This window comes from Bos mutus, chromosome 12, assembly GCF_027580195.1.
Source record: "Bos mutus isolate GX-2022 chromosome 12, NWIPB_WYAK_1.1, whole genome shotgun sequence".
Classification (NCBI taxonomy): Eukaryota; Metazoa; Chordata; class Mammalia; order Artiodactyla; family Bovidae; genus Bos; species Bos mutus.
In genome coordinates, this window is record NC_091628.1 from 2,517,153 (window position 1) to 2,541,655 (window position 24,503).

General features: G+C 35.0%; 1 protein-coding gene across 1 annotated transcript in view; it reads left to right on the forward strand.

Moving 5' to 3' along the window:
* Positions 1-24,503, forward strand: part of DIAPH3 (diaphanous related formin 3) — a 561,965-nt gene that overhangs the window by 364,700 nt on the left and 172,762 nt on the right. Inside the window, 1 exon segment of the mRNA XM_070380219.1 lies at positions 17,751-17,886. Within this exon segment, the coding sequence (XP_070236320.1) occupies positions 17,751-17,886 (136 nt within the window).

Genomic DNA, 24,503 nt, shown 5'->3' on the forward strand with positions numbered 1-24,503 from the left:
TTGTCAACATTTGTGATGATTACTGTATAGACCAAGTAGGTGACCAGCAGGAACTCCAAGGGCACTAAGCATCTTCTATGTGTTCCTGAAATTTTGAAGATGGGCTTACTGTAGTTTATCAGAGAGAAGAAAATCATGTAAAGTTCCTGGGATTGGTTGTCAAGCCAGCTTATATATTTCTAATGGGGAGTGTCTTCTATCCTGATTTTGTTGGGGATACAATTTGAAAATTACCTTCACTGGAACTATTGTTATTCCGAGATCATACTTAGAAGTATAAAGCTCCAAACCTAGAACAAAATAAATATTCTATTGGATCTTCTTTAATTTTTATCCTTTAGTGTCTGTTTATTTAAAGAATTACATCGGTTCCAGGTGCTGAATAAATTTGGGTTTGCAACTTGAAAATGAATTCTGTTAGGTTCTTCTAATGTTTTTTCTCGATTACACCTAGATTAATTGGCTTAACTTTTCTCTTTTCCTAAAAGATTTCTTCTTACTATGCATTGCTCAGTGGGATAATAAATGCATTTGACTGACAGATTTTGCATGAATAAATTACTGGTGATTTGTATTAATGTATTTCTTACATTTTAAATATTTTGTTTACTGAAATAATATCTCACAAAGTAAAGACTAGATAATTTTTTAAAATAATGTAATCACATTTATTTAAGAATGTATTCTAATATCAAACAGCAAAGTACAACAATGCAAAACTGAAATTGCTTTTGCACCAACCTAATATTTTATATTGGGGTATAGCCGATTAACAGTGTTATTGTAGTTTCAGGTAAAGAGCGAAGGATCTCAGTCATACATATATGTGCATCCATTCTCCCACCAGACCCCTCCCATCCAGGCTGGCAATAACACTGAATAGAGTTCCATGTGCTATACAATAGGGCCTTGTTCATCCATTATGAATATAGCAGTGTGTACATGACCTTCCCAGACCTCTTAACTCTCCCTTTCCCATTGAAACCATAAGTTGTTTTCTACGTCTGTGTGTCTCTGTTTTGTAAGTAAGTTGATTTATATCATTCCTGATTCCACATATAAGGGATGTCATATGATATTTCTCCTCCTTCTGACTTACTTTGTGCCACAGTCTAGGTCCATCCATGTTTCTATAAATGGCATTATTTCCTTCTTTTTAAGGGCTGAGTAATATTCCTTTTTATATATGTACTGCATCTTCTTTATCTGGAAAGACTAGATTAATTTAATACAGTAATAAGCATGGCAATTGATAATGGAGAAAAAAGAACTCAACTAAGTAGCTGATAGATCATAGTAAGTATATTAATTCACATAATTGAAAAGATAGCACTTAAATAGCATACCACAAATGAAAGTGAATAAAATGGCATATTCTTTGTACATTAAATATACTGGTCTTCCATGTTCTGAGCAAAGAGAGAGAAGGAGGGAAAAAAAACACCTGAGTTAAGGCTACTTTTTGTGTTATGTTTAAACATTACCAGGTTTACATGAAGGTTGCTGGGTTTTGACTGGATAATTTCCCTGAAGAACTGATTAACAATAGTTAAAAAAAAGGCTGTCCTGTCAACAGGCCTGTCTCTAAGCACTCTTCCTCATGGTTGCTGTCTTGTCTCTAGTCGTGCCTTTATTTACCCTTTGGATTGGGATATAAAAAGAAAATATTTATAGTATATCACTTCCAAATACAAGTGAAGAAAACATATTTAATGGAAAAATCAAGTTCTACTTCGGGAAAATCTTAGTTATGAACATTTCATACTGTATTTGTTAAATACGTTGTTGAATAGTTTGAAAAGTCTCATTTATTTGAAAATTTTAGAAAGTTCTTGAAGGAATTGCAAACAAACTCATAACATGATCATGAAAGGCCAGTAACATTAAGTCCCTAATGAGTTAATATGTAATTTGGTAAAGAGCAACTTGAAGCTAAAACTGTTTAATCATAAGCACCTGTGCATCCTTTGGGACATTCTCAAAGGATAGTTTTCTGTTTTCATAAGTTTCACAGGTCGTGGAGAGTTCAACTAATAACACCTTGTCGTGAATGTTAAGGTGATGAAATTTTGGTGCCAGGATATCATGCTTCGCAGTTCTCATTGATAGCATTTTTAAATTGGATTTGGTAATACCAGAGGACATAACTTGATTAATTTTTACTGTCATTCTAGATGCCTTTCTAAAGCATCTACCTTGTAATTATTGCAAATAGAGGTTTCTAAGAATAAATTTGTTTTTCATGAAGTAGTTATATTTAGTTAAAAAATAATTTTGATGGAAAGCTGATACATAGATCAGATCTACCTTTTATATCCTTAGAGGCTTTTTGACTGGTAGTAATTATCTAATTTTTTTCTTTCATGTTCCATATAAGTAGGAGTACAGGAATGCATTTTTAAGGTAGTTGTGAAGAATTTCTAGGAAGCAGTCATGCAATAAAGCTGAGTATTGCCTCTTTTTAAGGTTAAGTAAAGTCCTAACTGGAGAAGGCAATGGCACCCCACCCCAGTACTCTTGCCTGGAAAATCCCATGGACGGAGGAGCCTGGTAGGCTGCAGTCCATGGGGTCGCTAAGAGTCGGACACGACTGAGCGACTTCACTTTCACTTTTCACTTTCATGCACTGGAGAAGGAAATGGCAACCCACTCCAGTGTTCTTGCCTGGAGAATCCCAGGGATGGGGGAGCCTGGTGGGCTGCCGTCTATGGGGTCGCACAGAGTCAGACACGACTAAAGTGACTTAGCAGCATCAGTAGCAGTAAAGTCCTAATAAGCATTTAGTGGGAATGTGCTAGACTCCTCTATGATTGTTTACTTTGAGAAAATTAGCCTGTGTCTTCATAGTCCTAATACCCATCTCTCTGAAAAGCATGCAGATTTAAATTCACTTTGTCTTATCTCATTTCAAGGACTTGAGACAAAATTGACCACTTAGGCAAGAAGAGAAGATTTTTGAGTTTAGTAAAAACTGTACTAAGAATTTCTTGGCTTACATAGCTTAAATATCCGTTAATGTTGACAAGCATGTAACTCTGGACAAGGAGATATTTATAACTTTTTTTATTTAATAAAATTGCCATGAATTTTCTGTTATAGAAATATACAAGAAATTATCTTGTGTTGAACAGTGTTGAGGTGGGCAGATTAAACTATTTAAATAGGCAACAATCAAATAGAGAAATAAAATCAGAAAGTCAGGATCTGTGCAAGTCTACTTGTGTACTCAAAATTTTATATTTTAGTACAATTTTATCTTATAAATACGACATATGTTTGTCAAGTAAAGGCCTATTTGGAATATACACTATTTCTTTTTCTTTTTTTTTTTCCTGAAATATATACTATTTCTTAGGCTTTTTGAGGAGAGGGTGATAGGCACATTGATTTTTTTCTTTTTTTTTTTCCTGAAATATACACTATTTCTTAGGCTTTTTGAGGAGAGGGTGATAGGCACATTGATTTTTTAAAATTTATACAGGAAACTCAAACCGGAGCTCTGTGACAACCTAGAGGGGTGGACTGAGGTGAGAGGTGGGAGGGAAGTTCAAAACGGACGGCACATATGTATACCTATGGCTGATTATGTTGATGTAAGGTAGAAACCAACATAATATTGTAAAGCAATTACTCTCCAACTAAAAATAAATTTAAAAAATTTTACTTTGAGGGGAAAATAAAGCAATTATTAATTGTATCATTGGGCAATGTTTTAAGTTAATTTATCAAAAATGCCAAATTTCAAGTGAGGAATTTTTTGGGAAAGCACAGAAAACTAAACTCTTCCAGGAAGAAAAAAAAAGTCTCATAAAGTATATTAGATTTTTAAAAACAATGTGAGCGTCTGTGTGTGTGTATGCTGGGCACTTCTGTAAGCCCTTTAAATGTATTAATTCATTTAATTATTACAGTATCCCCATAAAGTATATGTGTAAGTGCAATTCATATATATAAGAATTAAGTCTTTAGTGCTAAATAGCTAGACTTGAAGTCAGGAATACATCTAACTTCCATGTTTAATTCAACTCTTTATTTTCCCTGCCAAGTAATCCAACTGTGTTGTATGCATGCTTTAATAGTGCTTCCTATCAACTCCATGTCCAATCATATTCCAACGTCTCTGGATGGAAGGAATTTATAATTCTCATAAGATCTGTGAAAACTGGCATTAGCCCATTTTTTGATAGAAATACATAAACGACGTAAGCTGGAAAGTGGCTCTTCCTTGATTTGTTGCTGGATAAATGTGTATTTGAGGTATTTGGTTAATGATATAGTAATAATGAAAATAATTTTATAAGTTTGTAGTAATATAATATTACTAATAATAGTAGGAATAGGCACTAACATTTATATAAGGGCTACTGTGTGTCAGGCACTTCTGTGAGCCATTTTCATGTACTAATTTATGTAATTCTTACAATATCCTGATAAAGTAAGTATTATTTTGCCCATTTTACTGAAGAGGAAACTGATCTACAAGTCACCCAGCTATTTAGTGCCAGGTGGAGTTTAAAACAAAGACAGTATGACTTAAGATTTGTTCCTTCTAACCAGTATGCTCTCTATCAGATCAGTTGCTCAGTCGTGTCCGACTCTTTGCGACCCCATGAATCGCAGCACGCTAGGCCTCCCTGTCCATCACCAACTCCCGGAGTTCACTGAGACTCACGTCCATCGAGTCAGTGATGCCATCCAGCCATCTCATCCTCTGTCGTCCCCTTCTCCTCCTGCCCCCAACCCCTCCCAGCATCAGAGTCTTTTCCAGTGAGTCAACTCTTCGCATGAGGTGGCCAAAGGACTGCAGTTTCAGTTTTAGCATCACTCCTTCCAAAGAAATCCCAGGGCTGATCTCCTTCAGAATGGACTGGTTGGATCTCCTTGCAGTCCAAGGGACTGTCAAGAGTCTTCTCCAACACCACAGTTAAAAAGCATCAATTCTTTGGCGCTCAGCTTTCTTTATGGTCAAAGGACAAAAGGAAATTAAACTTGTACAGGTTACAAATGATACCTGATTATTTATAGAAGCAAATTAAAAGGTCTGTGCAGGCGGCAGTTATAATTTAGATCCTTAAAATTCTCACAAATTAAATTTAATCAAATAAGAACACTTAATCACAATCAACAAACACACAGAGAAACAAGGGGTTGTATGGTAAAATGATCTGTAAGAACCCTGAGACTCTACATATTGAATTACAATTTGTGAAATGTTAAAGGAAATAGCAGATGAAATTAAAGAGAGAAACTGAAGATTACCAAAGATGACCAAGTAGGTTTTCAAAAGAACCAAATATAATTTAAGAAAATCTAAGTATGATGGTTGAAATTAAACATGCATTAAACAGCAGACACACGTTTCACATACTATCAAGTTTATGCTCAAAATCCTTCAACCTAGGCTTCAGTAGTACATGAGACGAGAAGTTCAACATATACAAGCTGGATTTAGAAAAGGCAAAGGAACCAAAGATCAAATTGCAAACATCAGGTGGATCATAGAAAAAGCAAGAGAGTTCCAGAAAAACATCTGCTTCTGCTTCACTGACTACGCTAAAGCCTTTGACTGTGTGGATCACCACAAACTGGAAAATTCTTAAAGAAATGGGAATACCAGACCTCCTTAGCTGCCTCCTGAGAAATCTGTATGCTGAATTCTTAAGAAACAACAGAACCAGACATGGTGTTCCAAATTGGGAAAGGAGTACGTCAAGGCTGTATACTGTCATCCTGCTTATTTAACTTATATGCAGAGTACATCATGAGAAACGCCAGGCTGGATGAAGCACAGGCTGAAATCAAGATTGCGGGGAGAAATATCAATAACCTCAGATATGCAGATGTCACGAGCCTTATGGCAGAAAGTGAAGAGGAACTGAAGAGCCTCTTGATGAAGGTGAAATATTAGAGTGAAAAAGCTGGCTGAAAACTCAGTGTTCACAAAACCAAGATCAAGGCATCCGGTCCCATCACTTCATGGCAAATAGGTGGGGGAACAATGAAAACTGTGGCAAACGTTCTTTTCTTGGGCTCCAAAATCACTGTGGATGATGACTACAGTCACTGTCCACCTGAATATTCATTGGAAGTCAACCTGAATATTCATTAGCAATCAACCCTGAAAATTCATTGGAAGAACTGATGCTGAAGCTGAAGCTCCAATAGTTTGGCCACCTGATACCAAGAGCTGGCTCAATGGAAAAGACCCTGGTGCTGGGAAAGATTGAGGACAAGAGGAGAAGGAGTCAACAGAGGATGAGATGATTGGATGGCATCACCGACTCAGTGGACATGAATTTGAGCAATGTCCAAGAAATAGTGAAGGTCAGAGAAACCTGGCGGGCTGAAGTTCATGGGGTCGCAGAGTCTGATACGACTGAGTGACTGAACTACAACACCAAGACAGCAAACTATACTCTGCTGAAGAAAGAAATGCTGAATTAGACACTAGCTCTAAGGAAATTGTCCAGAATACAATCCAAGGAGAGACTAAGATTAGAAGTGTATAAGACAGTTAAGAAACATGGAAGACAGTGTGTAGAAGGCCTTCATCCTTTACAATGAAACGTCTCAAATAGATACTCAAAGGAATGAATGAAAGACAACATTCAAAATGATGGCTGTGAGTTTTCCATATCAAATATCTACAGAATAGGAAGCACAACCTATGCCAAGCCAGATGAATAAAATGAAATTCACTTGAAGAAAATATTGTAGTGAAACTTTAGAATAGTAAAATACAAGATCTTAAATGTAGACAGAAAGAAAACACATGATCGGTGTGCATCAACAATTAAATGCAAATAACTTTCTGTTAGCAAAAATGGGAACAAATAGACAACTGAGGTATTTTCAAGTGTTAAGAAAAAAAAGTTCTTTTAAAATGGGATATTCAGCATAAGCTCTTTATAGAACAAGGACAAAACTAAACCAATTACAAATTAACTAATAATAAAGGTGTTTCCTGTGAATACCCCTTTGTTAAAAGACTTTCTAGAGGAGAGTTTGGCAGCCTTTTTGATGATCCGATAGTAAATACATGCAGGTCTTAGAGTCTCTGTTGCAACTACTCAGCTCTGCTATAGCTTACAAACACAGCCATGGGCAGTAGATAAATGAATGTGTGTGACTATGTTCCAGTAAGACTGTATTCATAAAAATATGTAACTAATCCAAGAATTGTAGTTTGCTTACCCCTGCTCTGAAGGAGACATTTCAAGAAGCAGTTTTCTTTTTAAGAAAAAAATTAGCAATAAAGTATACAATAAAACAATGTGTAGTTCCTTTTGCAGTGAATGGGATAGAGCTTAACTACTGGACAAATTGTTAAGTAATTTGAAAGAGATGTTGTTTGGAGTTCAGCTATTTATATTCCCTGTATTGTTCAAAGAGGAAGAAGGGAGGTCAAAATATCAATTAACTTGAAACTTTGTTAATTTGTGTGATAAAATTACATGTATAGCCAGTAAAAAATAGTGTAAGTTCCAAACTGGAAGAGGAGAAATGGATTAAGAAAGATATATGAAGTAAAACAAGCACACAAAAATGTCTAAAAGGAGCATAGATAAAGGAGGACAAATAGAAGGAATAGTGTAAGATCTGAAAAACATAAAATAGACTTAAGGGAATATTACTTCATGATGATAAAAAGCTTAATTCACCAGAATGATACAGTTCAAAAACTTGAATGTGCATTATAACATACCAAGGCAGACATGTAAAATATGATAAACTATAGGAATAAGTTGACAGATATAGCATTATGTTGGACAACAACAAAATTCTCTAACTTACAGATGCTGCTGCTGGTGCTAAGTTGCTTCAGTCGTGTCTGACTCTGTGTGACCCCATAGACTTACAGATGAGTCGAGCATAAACATATTACTAAAGACATGGGAGCTTTAAACAATTCAATTATACATGTATATGGAACCCCACCCAGCAATTAAAGAACACTTATTCTTCTCAATCACAGGTGGATCTTTTATCAAGTTTATCATATACTAGAGATCTGAAATGTGTGTGTGCTGAGTCGTTTTAGTTGGATCTGACTGTCTCTGACCCTATGGACTGCAGCCAACCAGGCTCCTCTGTCCATGGAATTCTCCAGCAAGAATACTGGAGTGGGTTGCCATTTCCTTATCCAATAGATTTGAAATAAATTTTAATAAATTTTCAAATTTCAGCTTTATTCATTGACCACAATAATATGAAATGTGAAATAAAATTTAAAAGGGTGATGTTTTAAAACCGCTTAGAAAAAAATCTAAAAACATACTAGGTAGCTCATGTATCAAGGAAGAAATCATAGAAAAAAATAGACCAGAACAATATTTAAAATAAATCAGAATTTGTGGGGCACAGAAATAGTGATATAAAGAAATTTATATGCTATTCTTTGTATTAAATGGAGAGAGTAACATGGAAACTTACATTCAGTTCAATTCAGTTCAGTCACTCAGTCGTGTCCTACTCTTTGCAACCCCATGAATTGCAGCACGCCAGGCCTCCCTGTCCATCACCAACTCCCGGAGTTCACCCAAACTCATGTGCATTAAGTCAGTGATGCCATCCAGCCATCTCATCCTGTGTTGTCCCCTTTACCTCCTGCCCCCAATCCCTCCCAGCACCAGGGTCTTTTCCAATGAGTCACCTCTTCACATGAGGTGGCCAAAGTATTGGAGTTTCAGCCTCAGCAAAACTTACATTACCATATGTAAAATAGATAGCCAATGGGAATTTGCTGTATGTCTCAGGAAACTCAAACAGGGGCTCTGTATCAACCTAGAGGGGAGGGGTGGGGAGGGAGATGAGAGGGAGGTTCAGAAGGGAGGGGATGTATGTATACCTATGGCTGATTCATGTTGAAGTTTGACAGAAAACATTATCCTGTAAAGCAATTATCCTTCAATTAAAAAATGAGTAAATTAAAAAAAAATAAAATACCAGAAAGGCAAAGTTAATAAACTAAGCATCTGACTTGAGAAATTTATAAACAGTTATACAATCCAGAAAAAAAAAACAGAAGGAAATGAAGGGAGAAAAGTGACTTTAGAGAATTTTGAAAAACCAAAATGTGGTTATTTTGGAAAGACAAGTTAAACTTCTGAAGAGACTGATTAAAGAAAAAAAAAAAAGTAATGAGACTATAAGAAGGAATATAACTCTAGATGTAAAAGATACTAAAAAGAGAAGCATAGTATAAGAAATTTGCAGGCCAGAATTGGAAAGATTGATGAGATAGATAAGTTCATAAGGAAAAAGATTTCATATTGAAACTGACTTTAAAGGAAATAGAAAGCTTGAATAGGTCTGTTCAGTTCAGTCGCTCAGTTGTGTCCAACTCTTTGCGACCCCATGAACCGTAGCACGCCAGCCCTCCCTGTCCATCACCAACTCCCAGAGTCCACCCAAACCTATGTCCATCGAGTTGGTGATGCCATCCAACCATCCCATCCTCTCTCGTCCCCTTCTCCTCCTGCCCTCAATCTTTCCCAGCATTGGGGTCTTTTCCAATAAGTCAGCTCTTCACACCAGGTGGCCAAAGTATTGGAGTTTCAGCTTCAACATCAGTCCTTCCAATGAATACCCAGGACTGTTCTCCCTTAGGATGGACTGGTTGGATCTCCTTGCAGTGCAAGGGACTCTCAAGAGTTTTCTCCAAAATAATTTTAATTTAATGACTTTTCAAATCTGCCAAAAAATTAAATACTTGGCCTGAAAAGTTTTATAGATGAGGTTTCTCAATTTTTAAATGATTATTCTAAACTAATAGAGTGTAAAAAAAATTATGACCAAATGTTCAAAAGGATACATTCTCCATGTCCAAGTTGAGTTTATCTCAGAAATGGAAGTGTGTGTTTTGTTAGACTATTTACATCACTACATTAATAGTTTCAATACATTGAGAAAACGCTTAATAAAATCCAACCCTTTTTCAGTTTTTAAAACAAAGGAAATAATCTAGTTGAAACTTCTATCTTGCAATGTGAATTTCCATCACCTAATGAAATTTTAACTCTTAGCTAATACAGTACGTAGTCAAGAAAGAAAAATATAAAAACTGGAAAAGAAGAAGCCCATTACTTCTTATGTTATCTATAAATAGTTCAAAAAGGAACCTACAGGAAAATTGTTAAAAATAAGAGACTTTATAAATGAAATATATGGAATGAACTACATTTTATACATTAGTTACAAAATATTAGAAATTATATTTTTTTAGAAAGATATCACTTACAATGGAATAATAAATGGCAACAAAAAGAAGATACAAATAACAAAAGACCTGAATGGTGTAAATTCTAAGTTTTTTTCAGTAGACTTTAAAAAGACAGTAGCTCTGTTGGTAAGAATCTGCCTGCAATGCAGGAGACTGCGGTTTGATTCCTGTACTGGGAAGATCTGTTGGGGAAGGGATAGGCTACCCACTCCAGTATTCTTGGGCTTCCCTTGTAGCTCAGCTGGTAAAGAATCTGCCTACAATGTGGGAGACCTGGGTTTGATTCCTGGTTGAGAAGTTCCTGTGGAGAAGGGAAAGGCTACCCACTCCAGTATTCTGGCCTGGAGAATTCCATGGACTGTATAGTCCATGGGGTCACAAAGAATCAGACATGACTGAGTGACTTTCACCTTCACTTTCTTAAAAGACAGAACTGAATGGAGAGCCATATCATGTTCATACGTGTAGAGATTAAACACTAATATAGAGATATAAATTCTGTATTAACTACAGAATCAGTAGTTCTGTTCAGAATCGTAATAGGCATTTTCAACAACTTTAATAAGTCTGTTTTGAACTATAGATGACAAAGCAAAGGCCTGAGAATAGTGAAGTCATTTCTAAAGAAGAAGAAAAAAAATATTTTGTTATCTGTGTCTTCTCTTTTTATCATTTATTATTTCATTACAAATGATTACTTTCTAAAAAATTACAATTTCCAATATTTTATAACTAGTGTATAAAGTAGTTCATTCTATATATTCCATTGATAAAGTCTCTTATTAATAATTTTCCTGTTGGTTCCTTTTTGAATTATTCATAGATAACGTAAGAAGTAATTAGCTTCTTCTCCAGTTTTTATATTTTTCATTCTTGAGTACTGTACTGTATTAGTTAAGAGTTAAATTTCCATCATTTGGTGAAGAGGGCTCACCTTAATACACTATAAGAATTAAAACAGAATGGATGGCACTACTGGTAAAGAACCCGCCTGCCTTTGTAGGAGACAAAAGAGACGTGGGTTTGATTCCGTGTCAGCAAGATCCCATGGAGGAGGGCGTGGAAACCCACTCTAGTATTTATACCTGGAGAATCCCATGCTCAGTGAGCCTGGCAGGCTACAGTCCTCAGGGTCGCAAAGAGTTGGACATACTGAAGCAACTTACCATGCACACATGCATGGTATTGGTGCAGACATGGATACAATGATCAAATGGACTGAAACAGCTCCAAAGCATCAACACTTAAAATCCAGATAAGTGGCTTTGTTAAGTCAGTGATGGAAAGGATAGGCTATTTGTGAAATCATTATGGATCAACTCATTTTTCATGTGAAAAAATTAAATAATATGAGGAATCATACCTCATTTTATTCATAAATGTATTCATAAATGTTGATCCCAGTTAAATAACATAGGTGCTGAAATATGAACAACATCATTTAAGAATTTGAGGAGAAAACATGGAAGAATATCGTTGTCTTTCATGTACAGAAGGATTTCTTAAATAATGTATTAAAGGTATGAACAATGAAGGAAAAGAGGTTTTTGGCTACTATGTAAATTTGAGAACTTCTGTTTACAAAAAGGCAACATAAATAATGCACAATGATATGTAAAAGCCAGGAAATTACATGCTGGATATTTATGCTTTAAAAAGCATAAAGTTAACAAAACATAGTATCCAGAATATTTAAAGAGCTGTAAATCATTAAGAAAATGATAATATAATAAAACAGTGGATAAGAGATATGAAGAGGCATTTCATTAGAATAGGAAATGCAAATGTTTTGTAAACGGGTGAGAAAATTTGAATTTGTATTTGAATTAGTAACCATAGATACACAGGTTAAAAACATGATGTAATACTATTATATACCTGCTGTATAGATAGGAGACTGATAACAGTATTAGTGAGTATGTTGGCTATGATTATGTATTGATGGTGGGAGTATACTCGGTCACTTTGAAAGCATTTTGACCTCATTTAGTAGAAAAACGGAAGATGAACCTCTTCTTTTGTTCATCAGTTGTGCTCCTATCCTAGAAAGCAGTGAATTTCAAACTGTTTTGTCCTCACCCACAATGGAACCTAAAACTTTTGTATTATGTGTTTTTTAGAATTGAGACAAACATTAATATCAGTCCTTATGTTCTAAAATGTTATGTTCTCTAATGAAGGAGTGTGCTCTTTCACTTAAAGAATATCTGTCAGCAGTTTTTAAACAAATCTAAGAATCAATGAGACCTGCCATTTACAAAAAAAAAAAAAAGAAAGCTCTTACATATATACACAGGGAAATGTACAAGAATGTCTGTAACTGCATGATTCATCATAGGTCAAGAATTGGAAACAACCCACATCCCACTGACAGAAGAGTAAACAATAATACCCAATTTAATTTTATAACAGTGACAAGCAAGCACAATTTATACATAAACATATGGATGAATCTTAGAAATATAATGTTGAGTGAAGAAAACAAATCATAGTAGTTTACTTATTAGGATACAGCAAATATCAAAAAAACTAAAGAAAAAAAAATGATTACAGTAGGCACATCTTATAAAAGATTACAGCGCCAGACTTCTAAATTTTACATTCCTACACATCCATTTAATTTTACTGGCTTTAGGTTATTTTGGTTTCTCTGAGAGAAAATATGTTGTATAATGCTGTAACGTATATTTAAAGTAGTTGTGATGAAGTTCTTGTTATTGCATTTAGTTATGTAGAAAGCATATATTATAGTAAACCAATTGTGAACTGGTGTATTTTATTTCCTTCCAGAGTACACACACATGCACCCATACATGTGCGTACGTGGCATGTGTGTATGTATAGTTCTTCAGTCGCGTCCAGCTCTTTGTGACCCCATGGGCTGTAGCCCGCCAGGCTCCTTTGTCCATGGGATTCTCTAGGCGAGAATACTAGAGTGGGTTGCCATGCCCTCCTCCAGTGGATCTGTTTGTTAACATACATGTATAGGCAATGGCACCCCACTCCAGTACTGTTGCCTGGAAAATCCTATGGACGGAGGAGCCTGGTAGGCTGCAGTCCATGGGGTCGCTAAGAGTTGGACACGACTGAGCGACTTCACTTTCACTTTCCACTTTCATGCATTGGAGAAGAAAATGGCAACCCACTCCAGTGTTCTTGCCTGGAGAATCCCATGGACAGAGAAGCCTGGTGGGCTGCAGTCCATGGGGTCGCACAGAGTCGGACACGACTGAAGCGACTTAGCAGCATACATACATTCATTAGTATTCGTGTATATTTTTATTACTGTATTTTTATAGATATTTTAGAGTCTTTTGTTATTATTAAAAGTACATGAGCCTTAGGAACGGAGGTGGATTATTGGTTATGCCTTCACCATGAATAGTCCAGATGTGTCTGAAGGTTGAAAGCCCTCTGTTGTTGCTCTAGACTGGTAAGTCCATGGATCTTTCAGACAAAAGCACGCACCAGGTTGTATCTGCAAGTTCTGCAAGCACGCAGGATTTCTTTTGCTATTACATAGATGACAGCTGGGGGCAGTGCACTTTATTTGCCAACTGACTATGTAGTAAACCAGGTAAAGCATAGGATGATTTAGAGAAATTGATAGCTAACTGTCTTCATGTATGTGCATGTGTGTGCTCAGTCCCTCAGTCATGCCCAACTCTGCGACCCCACTGACTGTAGCCTGCCAGGCTCCTCTGTCCATGGAATTTTTCAGTTAAGAACATTGGAGTGGGTTGACATTTCCTACTCTAGGGATCTTCCCAACCCAGGGATCAAACCCACCTTTCTTGTGTCTCCTGCATTGGCAGGCAGATTCTTTACCTCTGTAACACCTGAGAAGCTCTTACCTTCATATATGACTCACCCTCAACTTCCTTTCTGGCTTCAAATTTTGGAATTGAAGAAACTAATAGGCAATTATATCTAGAATAATGTGGTTTTAGGACCAACTTTTCTGTTTTAGGCTACTTTTACTTCTCAAAATTTAGCATTAAAAAAAACCCCAAATTACCACTTGAACTGAGATAGTATTTTCAGACTAAATGCCTATTTCTGTGCTGTCTGTTGGTATTTTTCCAGCTATAATTCTTCTAATGTCAGAATAAGGTATTTTTAAATGAAATAGTCTTTTAAATGGAAATCGATAGTGCATTTTCCATAGAACAATATAGCTTTAAGGACTCCTTCAGACCTTATTTCTCAAGGTAAACATTATTTCTATAGATCCCGAGAAGTAATTTTGACTTTTTATTACCCAAAGAGTACTAAAAAGGTGTGACAATTATATCTAGTAATAGGTTACCTATTTGATGTTCTCATTGAAATGTATCTAGTCATTAAAGTAGAAAATTCACATCTGGAAATTGTATACTTTAATAAGTTTCAAAGAAAAGCTACACGATATTTTTACCTATTACCTGGTCCTCTTACTCCTCCCTCAAACAAGAAACAAGTTTGATCCCCATGTATTTGCCTGTCCTTTTCTCTACCACTGTTCAGGTTTCCTTTCCCATCTTGCATATACCTACATGGGTGCACACACACACAGAGGCATACACACTTGCCTTTAAGAGCACACTTATTTTCTACTTTGGGGTTGCCTTCTCCTTTCCTAGCCTACGTTGGCTTTTATAGCAGTTGTCGTCCTATACCTGGTGCTTAACGTATACTACATCAATATGAAGGCACAGAGCAGAGAAAACAGAAACTGTAAGCAGCTTTCAGGTATTGCGCCTGCCTCTTAGTGCTTTCATTGTAGTGAACTAGAACAGAATTATTCTGAGCCAGAATAGAGGATGCAGATTCCATTTTGAGGAAACAATTAATTGCATATTAAAATGTGTATTTTTGGAGCTGGAATTTCATAGCTTACCAATAGCATTTAATGTTAATATATGTCATGATCTGTGAAGTTTCTGAGAATTTACCAAAGTTTCTTGATTTCCATAATTTCATCAATGTTGGTAGAAGCCAAAAGACCATGGGTCAGAAACGAAGAATAGCTTATTATAGCAAAAATAGTCGCCAAAGTAAACAGATTTGTGGATTTCTGAGCTCAGAATTCCCACAAGGCGATGTGAAAAGGGCTGGGTTTAATACCTGCACTCACAGGGCTTTGTATCACTGGAGGGAAATCCTGAAAACCCAGTCTTCTTTCAGAATTAAGACTATTTGACCGTTGCCCCAGTTTATCATTCTGGACAGGAAACAAATCCACTTAAGAGGGGAAAACTGCCTCTGTTTTCTAAGACTGTTCATATCTTTGAAAAGGTAGTTTGGAACAAAAATGCTTCATTAGGCTTGCATCTTAGTTTTACTCTCTTACTTGAAAATCTTTTGTTGTTTCCTAGTTCCCTTGAAGGAAACTGTAACTCCTCATCTTGTTCTTGAATATCCTAAATGATCGGGTCCCTGCATACCTCCTGACCTCATTTAACACCACCGTACTGGCCTCTTCTCTTGACAGCCCACCAAAAGCGTTTGCATTTGGCTCTCCCTAGATCATTACCTGAAGAAGGCAATGGCACCCCACTCCAGTACTCTTGCCTGGAAAATCCCATGGATGGAGGAGCCTGGTAGGCTGCAGTCCATGGGGTCGCTAAGAGTCGGACATGACTGAGCAACTTCACTTTCACTTTTCACTTTCATGCACTGGAAAAGGAAATGGCAACCCACTCCAGTGTTTTTACCTGGAGAATCCCAGGGATGGTGGAGCCTGGTGGGCTGCCGTCTCTGGGGTCGCACAGAGTCGGACTGAAATGACTTAGCAGCAGCAGCAGCAGATCATTACCTAGATAGCTCCTTGACTTTTTTGTGGCTCAGACGGTAAAGCGTCTGTCTACAATGCAGGAGACCCAGGTTCGATCCCTGGGTCGGGAAGTTCCCCTGGAGAAGGAAATGGCAGCCCACTCCAGTATTCTTGCCTGGAAAATCCCATGGACAGAGGAGCCCAGTAGGCTACTGTCCATGGGGTTGCAAAGAGTCGGACACGACTGAGCAACTTCACGTCACTTCACTAATACTAAGTGGGAAGCCTTATCTGACCAACTAAGATAAAATAACTCTCTAGGAATTCTATCACATCCCTCCTTTTTTTGTAGTACTATACTTGTTAGAGATTTTAATTGTTTATAATCTGTCTTTGCCTCCGGACCCAGCCTATCACACAGAATGTAAACTTGTTTTAGATCTATTAATATGTATCTCAAGTCTTTAACACAGTACCACTTACTGTTAGGGCTTCCCAGGTAACACAGTGGTCAAGAATCTGCGTGCAGTGCTGTAGACGCAGGATACTCAGACTCAATCCCTGGGTCAGGAAGATCCCCTGGAGGAGAGCTGGGCAACCCATTCTAGTATTCTTGCCTAGAAAATCCCAGAGACAGAGGAGCCTAGAGGGCTACCGTCTAGGGGCTTGGAAAGAGCTGGACACAACTGAGAGACTGAGCATGCTCGCATGTATGCATTTACAACTCAGTCTCTCAGTAAATGTTCTTTGCATGGATGAGTTAATACTCCCTCTATTCTATTCTTTTTGTTTCTCCTTTTTTCCCTTGTAGTTTTCCTTTTAATTGTTTTGATCAGTAATACCAAACTTTATTATTTGATTTCTAATGAAGGACTTGCCCCATCTCTTGGGTTTAAAAAAAAAATATTATAGTCAAGAAGATTAAAGCCTCACCAAAATAACATGGCACATACTTGTTTAATTATACACTTTTCTACTTAATTCTATTAGTGATAAATTAGCAGTTAGTAACCTCTTTGGCTTCATCGGTACTGAGAAGCCTGAGTCTCCACAGGAGATGGTAATATGATGACATGCTGTTTGTTGGCACTTTGAAAAATTCATGTTTACCTGCTGATTCCTACAAATGCCACAGGAATGGCATTTCTTGATTTGCATAAAGCTTATAAAAAGTACAAAAATAACTAATCTCATATCTATTGAGATCTTATGTTTCACTTGTCATTATTGGTTTTGATGAACAGTCAGAGGCCCTGACTTTGAAATGCCATGTATTTCTTTAGTCATCCTTGTGATACTTCTATCTGTATGAAAGAAATTGTTAAACATAGATTATCATATAAGGTAACCATTACAATATTTCTGCTCTTCATCATTTTTTCATCAGTTATTTTTCTTGTACTCAGTGGTTTACTTACTAAAGGAGGTATGGGAGAGTAATACATTTGCTAGGCACTCTTTTGGAAGTACATATAGGAAAACAGTTTTGATTTGTAAATTAAGTCCTTTTTTATTTTTAGTTTCTGTCTTCCTTCTCTTAGTTGATTTCACTAAGATGCAGGTGCTTTAAACGTAACAGTTGTATTTTTAGATACATAATACATTTAACAAGGGTTCATGTGCTAATCTTTTAAAAGACTGTGTTACTAATTAAAGAAGTAACCATTACCTAAAAGATATTTAACTACAGTTTTACAGGTGAATAATTTTACATTTTCTTTGTTTAATCATTGTATTTAAAATTGATCATTTTCCAAAATTTGTTTATAACAGCAAGCAATGAAGGAGAATGTCAAAAAAAGAGAAGAAGAGGAAAAAGAAAAACGTGCCAGGATAGCCAAAGAATTGGCAGAGAAGGAAAGATTTGAACGCCAACAAAAGAAAAAGCGCTTATTAGAGATGAAGACTGGTGAGTACTATCAAATTTGCTATTTATATTGTGTACCAAGATTAATCGGCAGTTTAATATCCTTCTGTGAAAAAAGAAGACGTGTTCACTTATGTCTGTAGTTAAACAGTAGAGCAATTCTTTCTTTTATGGGCTTTCCCCACTTCAGATTAATAACAAGTAGTGTTTTCATTCTGACATTGGTCATGAGTAGTTTTGCTGTAGTTCCATTATATGAGCATTTCTTTGGCTACTACTTAAATAACTAGTCTGCAGTAATTTATTTCAGTGAATAAATTAACAACTATAGGAAACTGTGAGAAACTCTACAGGACAGGTAACCTATTTTCTTTAACAAAATACTCTTAAAGAAGGGGGAGAAAATGATGGAAGGGACACTTAATGATTAAGAGACGTATCAACCAGCTGTTATAAATGGAACTCATGTATACTGCAGTCCAAACAAATGTAGAAAAACGTAGTCTGAAAAATTTGAATGCTTTAGTTTTTCTTGTAGACATTATTAGAACATTGTTGTGAATATGTTTTAAAGTGTCTTTTAGAGACTCATGGTGAAGTTTTAAAGATGAAGAGATGTAATGTCTTAGATTTCAGTCAAAATAGCCTTACATGACTGGAATAGGCATGTGTATAGATGACACAAGATTGACTACAAATAATAGTAAAGTTGAGTGATGGGTACTTGGAGGGTAGGCTATGTTCACGATACCATTTTCTCTACTTTGAAATTTTGAAATTCTCTATTTTGAAATTTTCTTTAATAAAAAGTTTTTAGAAAAAATTGAAAAGAAAAGTATAAAAATTATTGTTTTGCAGAAACATATATGTGTATTTTCTAAATTTAAAAGGTATCATTAACTTAGAGGCAAAAGAGGTAAAATATAGTTATATTTTTGCCCCCTCAAAATCCTGGCTCTTCCACCTTCAAGCCACCGAGGACTGGAAGACTAATTAAAATCTATCAGCCTCGCTGCTAAATTACCATAGTTTACAACTTAGGGCTGCAAATTCAGCTGAAGTTTCCCTGGGGGTAAAGACCAAGATGCCTTTTTTTCCTTCTTCACTTCCATTTTTAGAGACGTATTTTGTCTTTAATAAAGCAAGCTGAGTACCATAATATATTGCACAAGTTTTTCCCAGGGGTTAAAAAATCGTCCAAGCACAATTTCTTTTTATAAGAGTACACTTGAAATTCATAAAGTCTTCTCAGAAATATCTTAAAGTGTTAACATAATGTAGATCAGGACAATTTAGCATTGATTTTTAAAAGATGCTTCTGGAAACCTTTTAAAATAATATATTACTGTCTAGTTTACCAGACATTCAGGTGTTTGTACATTATTAGTTCATTGAGTTTTGGTTAACAAGTCATCTGGATGGGTTGCTTGATGGCAGATTGACTGTGTATTGTATGGGGATTTTACCTAAGGGTCTGTCATACAAAGCCTCTTAGCAATCAACCTGGAAAGTTGAAACCTGATAGGAAGCAAAAATTTTAATGAACCTCGTATCCAATGTAATCTTAATAATATTTTCATTTAAATTTCTTTTTCTTTTGAAGGAAGCTTCCATTTTTAAAGATAACTATGTTTATTTTATTTTTCAATTTGAAAATAATATTTTCATGTTGTAGAAGACAAATGGGTGGCCATTCCCGTCTCCAGGGGATCTTCCTGACCCAGGGACCGAACCTGGGTCTCCTGAATTGCAGGTGGATTCTTTACTTTATGAGCCACCAGAGAAGCCCTAAGTTTATTTTATTTTCCAATTTGAAAACAGTAATTTCATGTTATAGAAGATACCTAAAAAGTATTTGAATCAAAAGACCATAATCCAAAGAATCACTGTTAGTATCTTGACCCGTTTTTCTTTCAATTCTAAAAGCTTCTATCTTTTAACAGTAGTTACATGATTCTAGCCAACAGACAGTTTAGTGTCTCACATTACTTCCTGAATTTCCAGAATGCTTCATTTTATGTAAATTGTGATTTTTAATTTGTAACTTTTAATATCTATGTTATTGCATCCATTGGAAGTATCATGTCTCATTTAACTTGCAGTTAATTTTATATTTGTCAGTATGAGGTCATAGAGCAATATTTATTTTCAACTTTTCTGTGTGATAGTTATTTATGCATACCTAATGCATAAGTAATTGAAAAGTGTTTGTAATTATTAGAATATGAAAGAAAAAAGGTTAAATAGTGTTAAGATTCTTGGTGCATGCTACCAAACTGATTTCCAGAAATATTTTTCTACTTTCACCAACTTTTAATATTTAGTTTATGAATGTGCCTTGGTTTGATATTTCTCATTTTGTAAGGTTTTTGTTAACCTAATAGGTTAAAAAGTTGTATTTTATTATCTTAACTTGCATTTCTGTGAATACTACTGAAACTGAACTTTTTTCCAAATGTCTACAGTGCATTTGTATTTCTTCCTTTGTGAGTGGCGTTGTCTTATTTTTCTCATAGATTTATGTATTCATTATGTATCAATATTTACATTTAAAATTTTTTATTACTTTTTTTTTAGATAACATAACCATGTATTACTGTATCAAATGGCAAAGCCCAACAATGCAAAACCAAAATTACTTTTGCACCAACCTAATCATTTTACATACCGTAATGCATATGTTTCAGTGCTACTCTCTCAGTTCTTCCAACCCTCTCTTTTCCCCTCTGTGCCCATCAGTCTCTGCCTTCGTCTCCATGTGCCTTGCAGATAGGTTCATCAGTACCATCTTTCTAGATTCCACATGTAAATTGCTTCCTTTTTATGTAATATTTTATTGTAATCTTTGCTTTTGTGATTTTTTCCTATCATAGCTAAGTTTAGAAAATCGTTCCTTTGATAATTTCTTATTCTACTTCAATTTTTTTTTCAGTTTAAGTTATTTGTAATACTATTTTCTCCATTTATTTGTAATTCTTTCTTGGTTATTATATATTTGACATGTAATTTTTAATATGCTAGAATCTGTTTCTGAGTTCTGTCAAAACTGTTCTATTTTTAACCATCATTTATGGCCAATAGTTTGTTTATATTGTGTTAAGGTTGTTACTTTTCTATTCTTAATTATTAAAATAAATTGAATATTTTTATTTTAAAATAAATTAAAGTTTTCTGTTGCATCCTTTGCTAATTATGACCTACTGGATTATTTTATAGAACATTTTTCATACTATTCTTCCCCCATCATGGTGTGAAAAGTATCATGGATGAGTCTCAAATAAATGTAAGGCTCTCACTTGATGCTGCTGCTGCTGCTGCTAAGTCGCTTCAGTCGTGTCCGACTCTGTGCGACCCCATAGACGGCAGCCCACCAGGCTCCCCCATCCCTGGGATTCTCCAGGCAAAAACACTGGAGTGGGTTGCCATTTCCTTCTCCATCTCACTTGATAGGAATTTCCAAAACCTTTAGATGCTGAGGCCCATTTATGCCATACATTCGTCATTTTCCAGGAGAGAATTCTTTAAAGGATATTCTGGCTGACATTGACTTACATAAACTATTAAATAAATACTTTAATACATCTTAAAAATATTATGTATTATGTGTGACTTTTAAAAGGTTTAATCAAAGCCTTTTGATAAAAGATGATACAACTTTTGGTACAACAGAAAGCTTTGATGTAGTTCTTTTGTAAACATTTGAAAATTTTGGAACTCAAGTTTTTTCTTATAGACTATAGGATTTTAAAGAATCTAGAATCTAGGGCTATATCCCAAATTTTATGGTACATAAACATATAATTTTCTCACTAAAGTAAAAGACCTCTTCTGAAATCCCAGTAAATAATGATTATTCTGAATGGTCTTTAATTTTGCTTTAAACATACCATGATTATTAGCATAGAAAAACAAGGTATTCAGTCTCAATATTATTGTAGCTGTTATAACCAAGTAAGTCATTTAAGTATCAAATATATTATTACTGATTTGTTGATACCTTTCTTCATATTTAAAAACAGTACAAATATGAAGAAACCTTATTCTTTCCATATTAGACGTAGAACATGCTTTTTGTCATTGGATATTATATTGTTATGAAAAATATAAGGGCTGAGGTCTTCCATTATTATTTTACTGGTACAGAAAAAAGTAATAGCTATGCCACTTTTGTTTCTTTTATTCAGACAGTTTTTTTCCCTCCTCAGTGTGCTAGAATTGCAGTGATAAATAAGGACAAATAAGATTTCTGTTGTAATGAAGTTTAAAATTCTAATAGGAGGGTCATTATCTTATATTTGTAATTATCTTATACCTCTTATACATAACCACATATATAAGATAATTTCAGATTATAAAAAGGTTATGTGAAGTAAAGTAAGACAAGATAATGAGATAGAAATGGAGACTGGCCGTGTTGGTGAGTGCACTTGATGAATTTTGGTCCTCAGAACTCAGAAAGGAGAATATTAAGATAGCAGACTTACTAATTTAAAGTATTGGTTACAAAACTCCTTATAAACTGTTAGGATAAATAGGCTCATGAGATTTACTATCCTATATATGCTAATATTGTGAACTTTTTAAACATCTTATTGTGAAGATCATCTAAAATTTCATGTATTTCTTTCTGGGTGTTCTTGTTTTCATAGAGAACATACTATTACTGTAATTTTTGTAGAAGTTACCAGCCTGACTTTCCTTTTATCTAAAGAAAATAGAAGGGCACATTGTTTAATTTACAGTTGTGTTTGTCACCTCTCTGGATCAGGAACTGTTTGTTTTGTCTTCTTTTTGTGTGTAGAACACATACCCCTGAATGATAGAGGGGAGAAAAATCTTCAACCCAGCCCTGCCCTAAATACACAGGGAGCTACCTTCCACCTATTTTTATGACTGTAGTATTTTCATCATGCAAATAACAACTATATTTTCACAGAGGTACAAATTCTTGCATCACCACCTGAGGTAGTGGAGTAAATTTAATTCCTGCTCTTTCTTATCCATCGTAAATCACTATTGCCCTTGGCAAGAGAGCAAACAACTATTTTCAAGTCTACTATTTATTATCACTATCATTTCAGAATGTTATTTTTGTTAGTAGAATGAAAATAAACACTGAATAGTGCGCTAAGTTTTACTGAGAAGAAAAATGCAGCATTAAAAACCCTTTAGAGCAGCAAGACTAAGCAGCACCACATCTCGTGTTATCATGTGATGGGATTAAAAGGCTGTTTGTCTCATTTTCGTTCTCTTTGAAAATGATGAGCCTGGAGGTCTCTTAAATATTCACATGTGCAGTTTGTGGTTATTTCTGTTGAATGGTTTGATATTACATAAAACAAACAAACAACTGCATTTTCAAGATGTCTTTGTTTAATTGGTTGAATTTTGAATACATTTTCTAAGGTTGATGTTTAAATTTGAGTTATTTTAATTTGCAAGATACTGAAAGTATTAAATATCTGATGTAGAAATTTGTAAGTATAGACACTAAAATTTATTTAAAGTGCATAGCTATCATTATATGTGATCATTTCTAGTGAGACCAATAGTGAATTTATGTGATTATGTATGACTTTTTCAAAACTGCACTTCGATTTCTTAATCATGGGAAAGAATAGGGTGTTTGATAATAGAATTCAAGTATTATGCTTTAAGATTTCCCAAGTATGTAAGTTGATTCACTTAATTTTTAAATTGTGCATCAGAATGGTCTTGAAATGGACCCAGTGTTATATAATTATGTTTTGTGGAGGAAGTAAATAAGAGCTTATTTAATGGAGCAATAAAAACTATATGAGCAGTTTCTACATTTTAGTCTTTAGGTTGCAATTTGTTTATTATTTATTAGACTTAAATGTCTCATTTGGTACAACTTCAGTCTATTAAATAAAGAGATAATTAGCTTTTAGAAATCTGTTGTTTACCCACATGGCCAAAACTGCTCCTTTGTTTTCTATTTTGCAATTTAGAATAACTAAGCAATTAGGCCTCCATTTTAGAGGAAATGCATATTACAGAAATACTGCTTGGGAATGTCTCTGCCAGTCTTAACAGAGATGCAGTTAATGTGTGTACTTGCTTTTACAAAGGACTGACATTTACCCTTTCCTCTACATATATATAAAACTTAGATTATTTTCCATAATTGCATATAGCCTAGTTTTATAGACTTTCTCTTTCCTGGTGCTGTCAGTTTTGTAGCATCTTTTGGCTATTGATGATGCATGAGAGACAGTAATTTATTTCTCTACTTAGAAGAATATAATAAATTGGTATTGCTTTTTTTCTTACCTTCAGATTTTATGAAATAATACTAATGATACTAGTAATAAAAGCAATAACATCCAATATTACTGTTATTATTACTACTACCCACAACCATTTTATAGATCACATATTGTTTTCCAGGCTCTGAATATGTTCATTACTGCATGTAATAGTTGCAATGATCTTGGGAGACTGTTTTTATCAGAGTCAATTAATTCCTTTTGTACACAGTCACAAATTTAGCAAGCCAGCACTCATGTTTTCTGACCAGAGTTCATATTTCTATTTTTATTTCTTAAAAATTTTTAAATTGGCCTATAGTTGATTTACAGTACTGTATTATTTCAAGTTTACAGCTTTAGATTATTTTCCATTATAGGTTATTACCC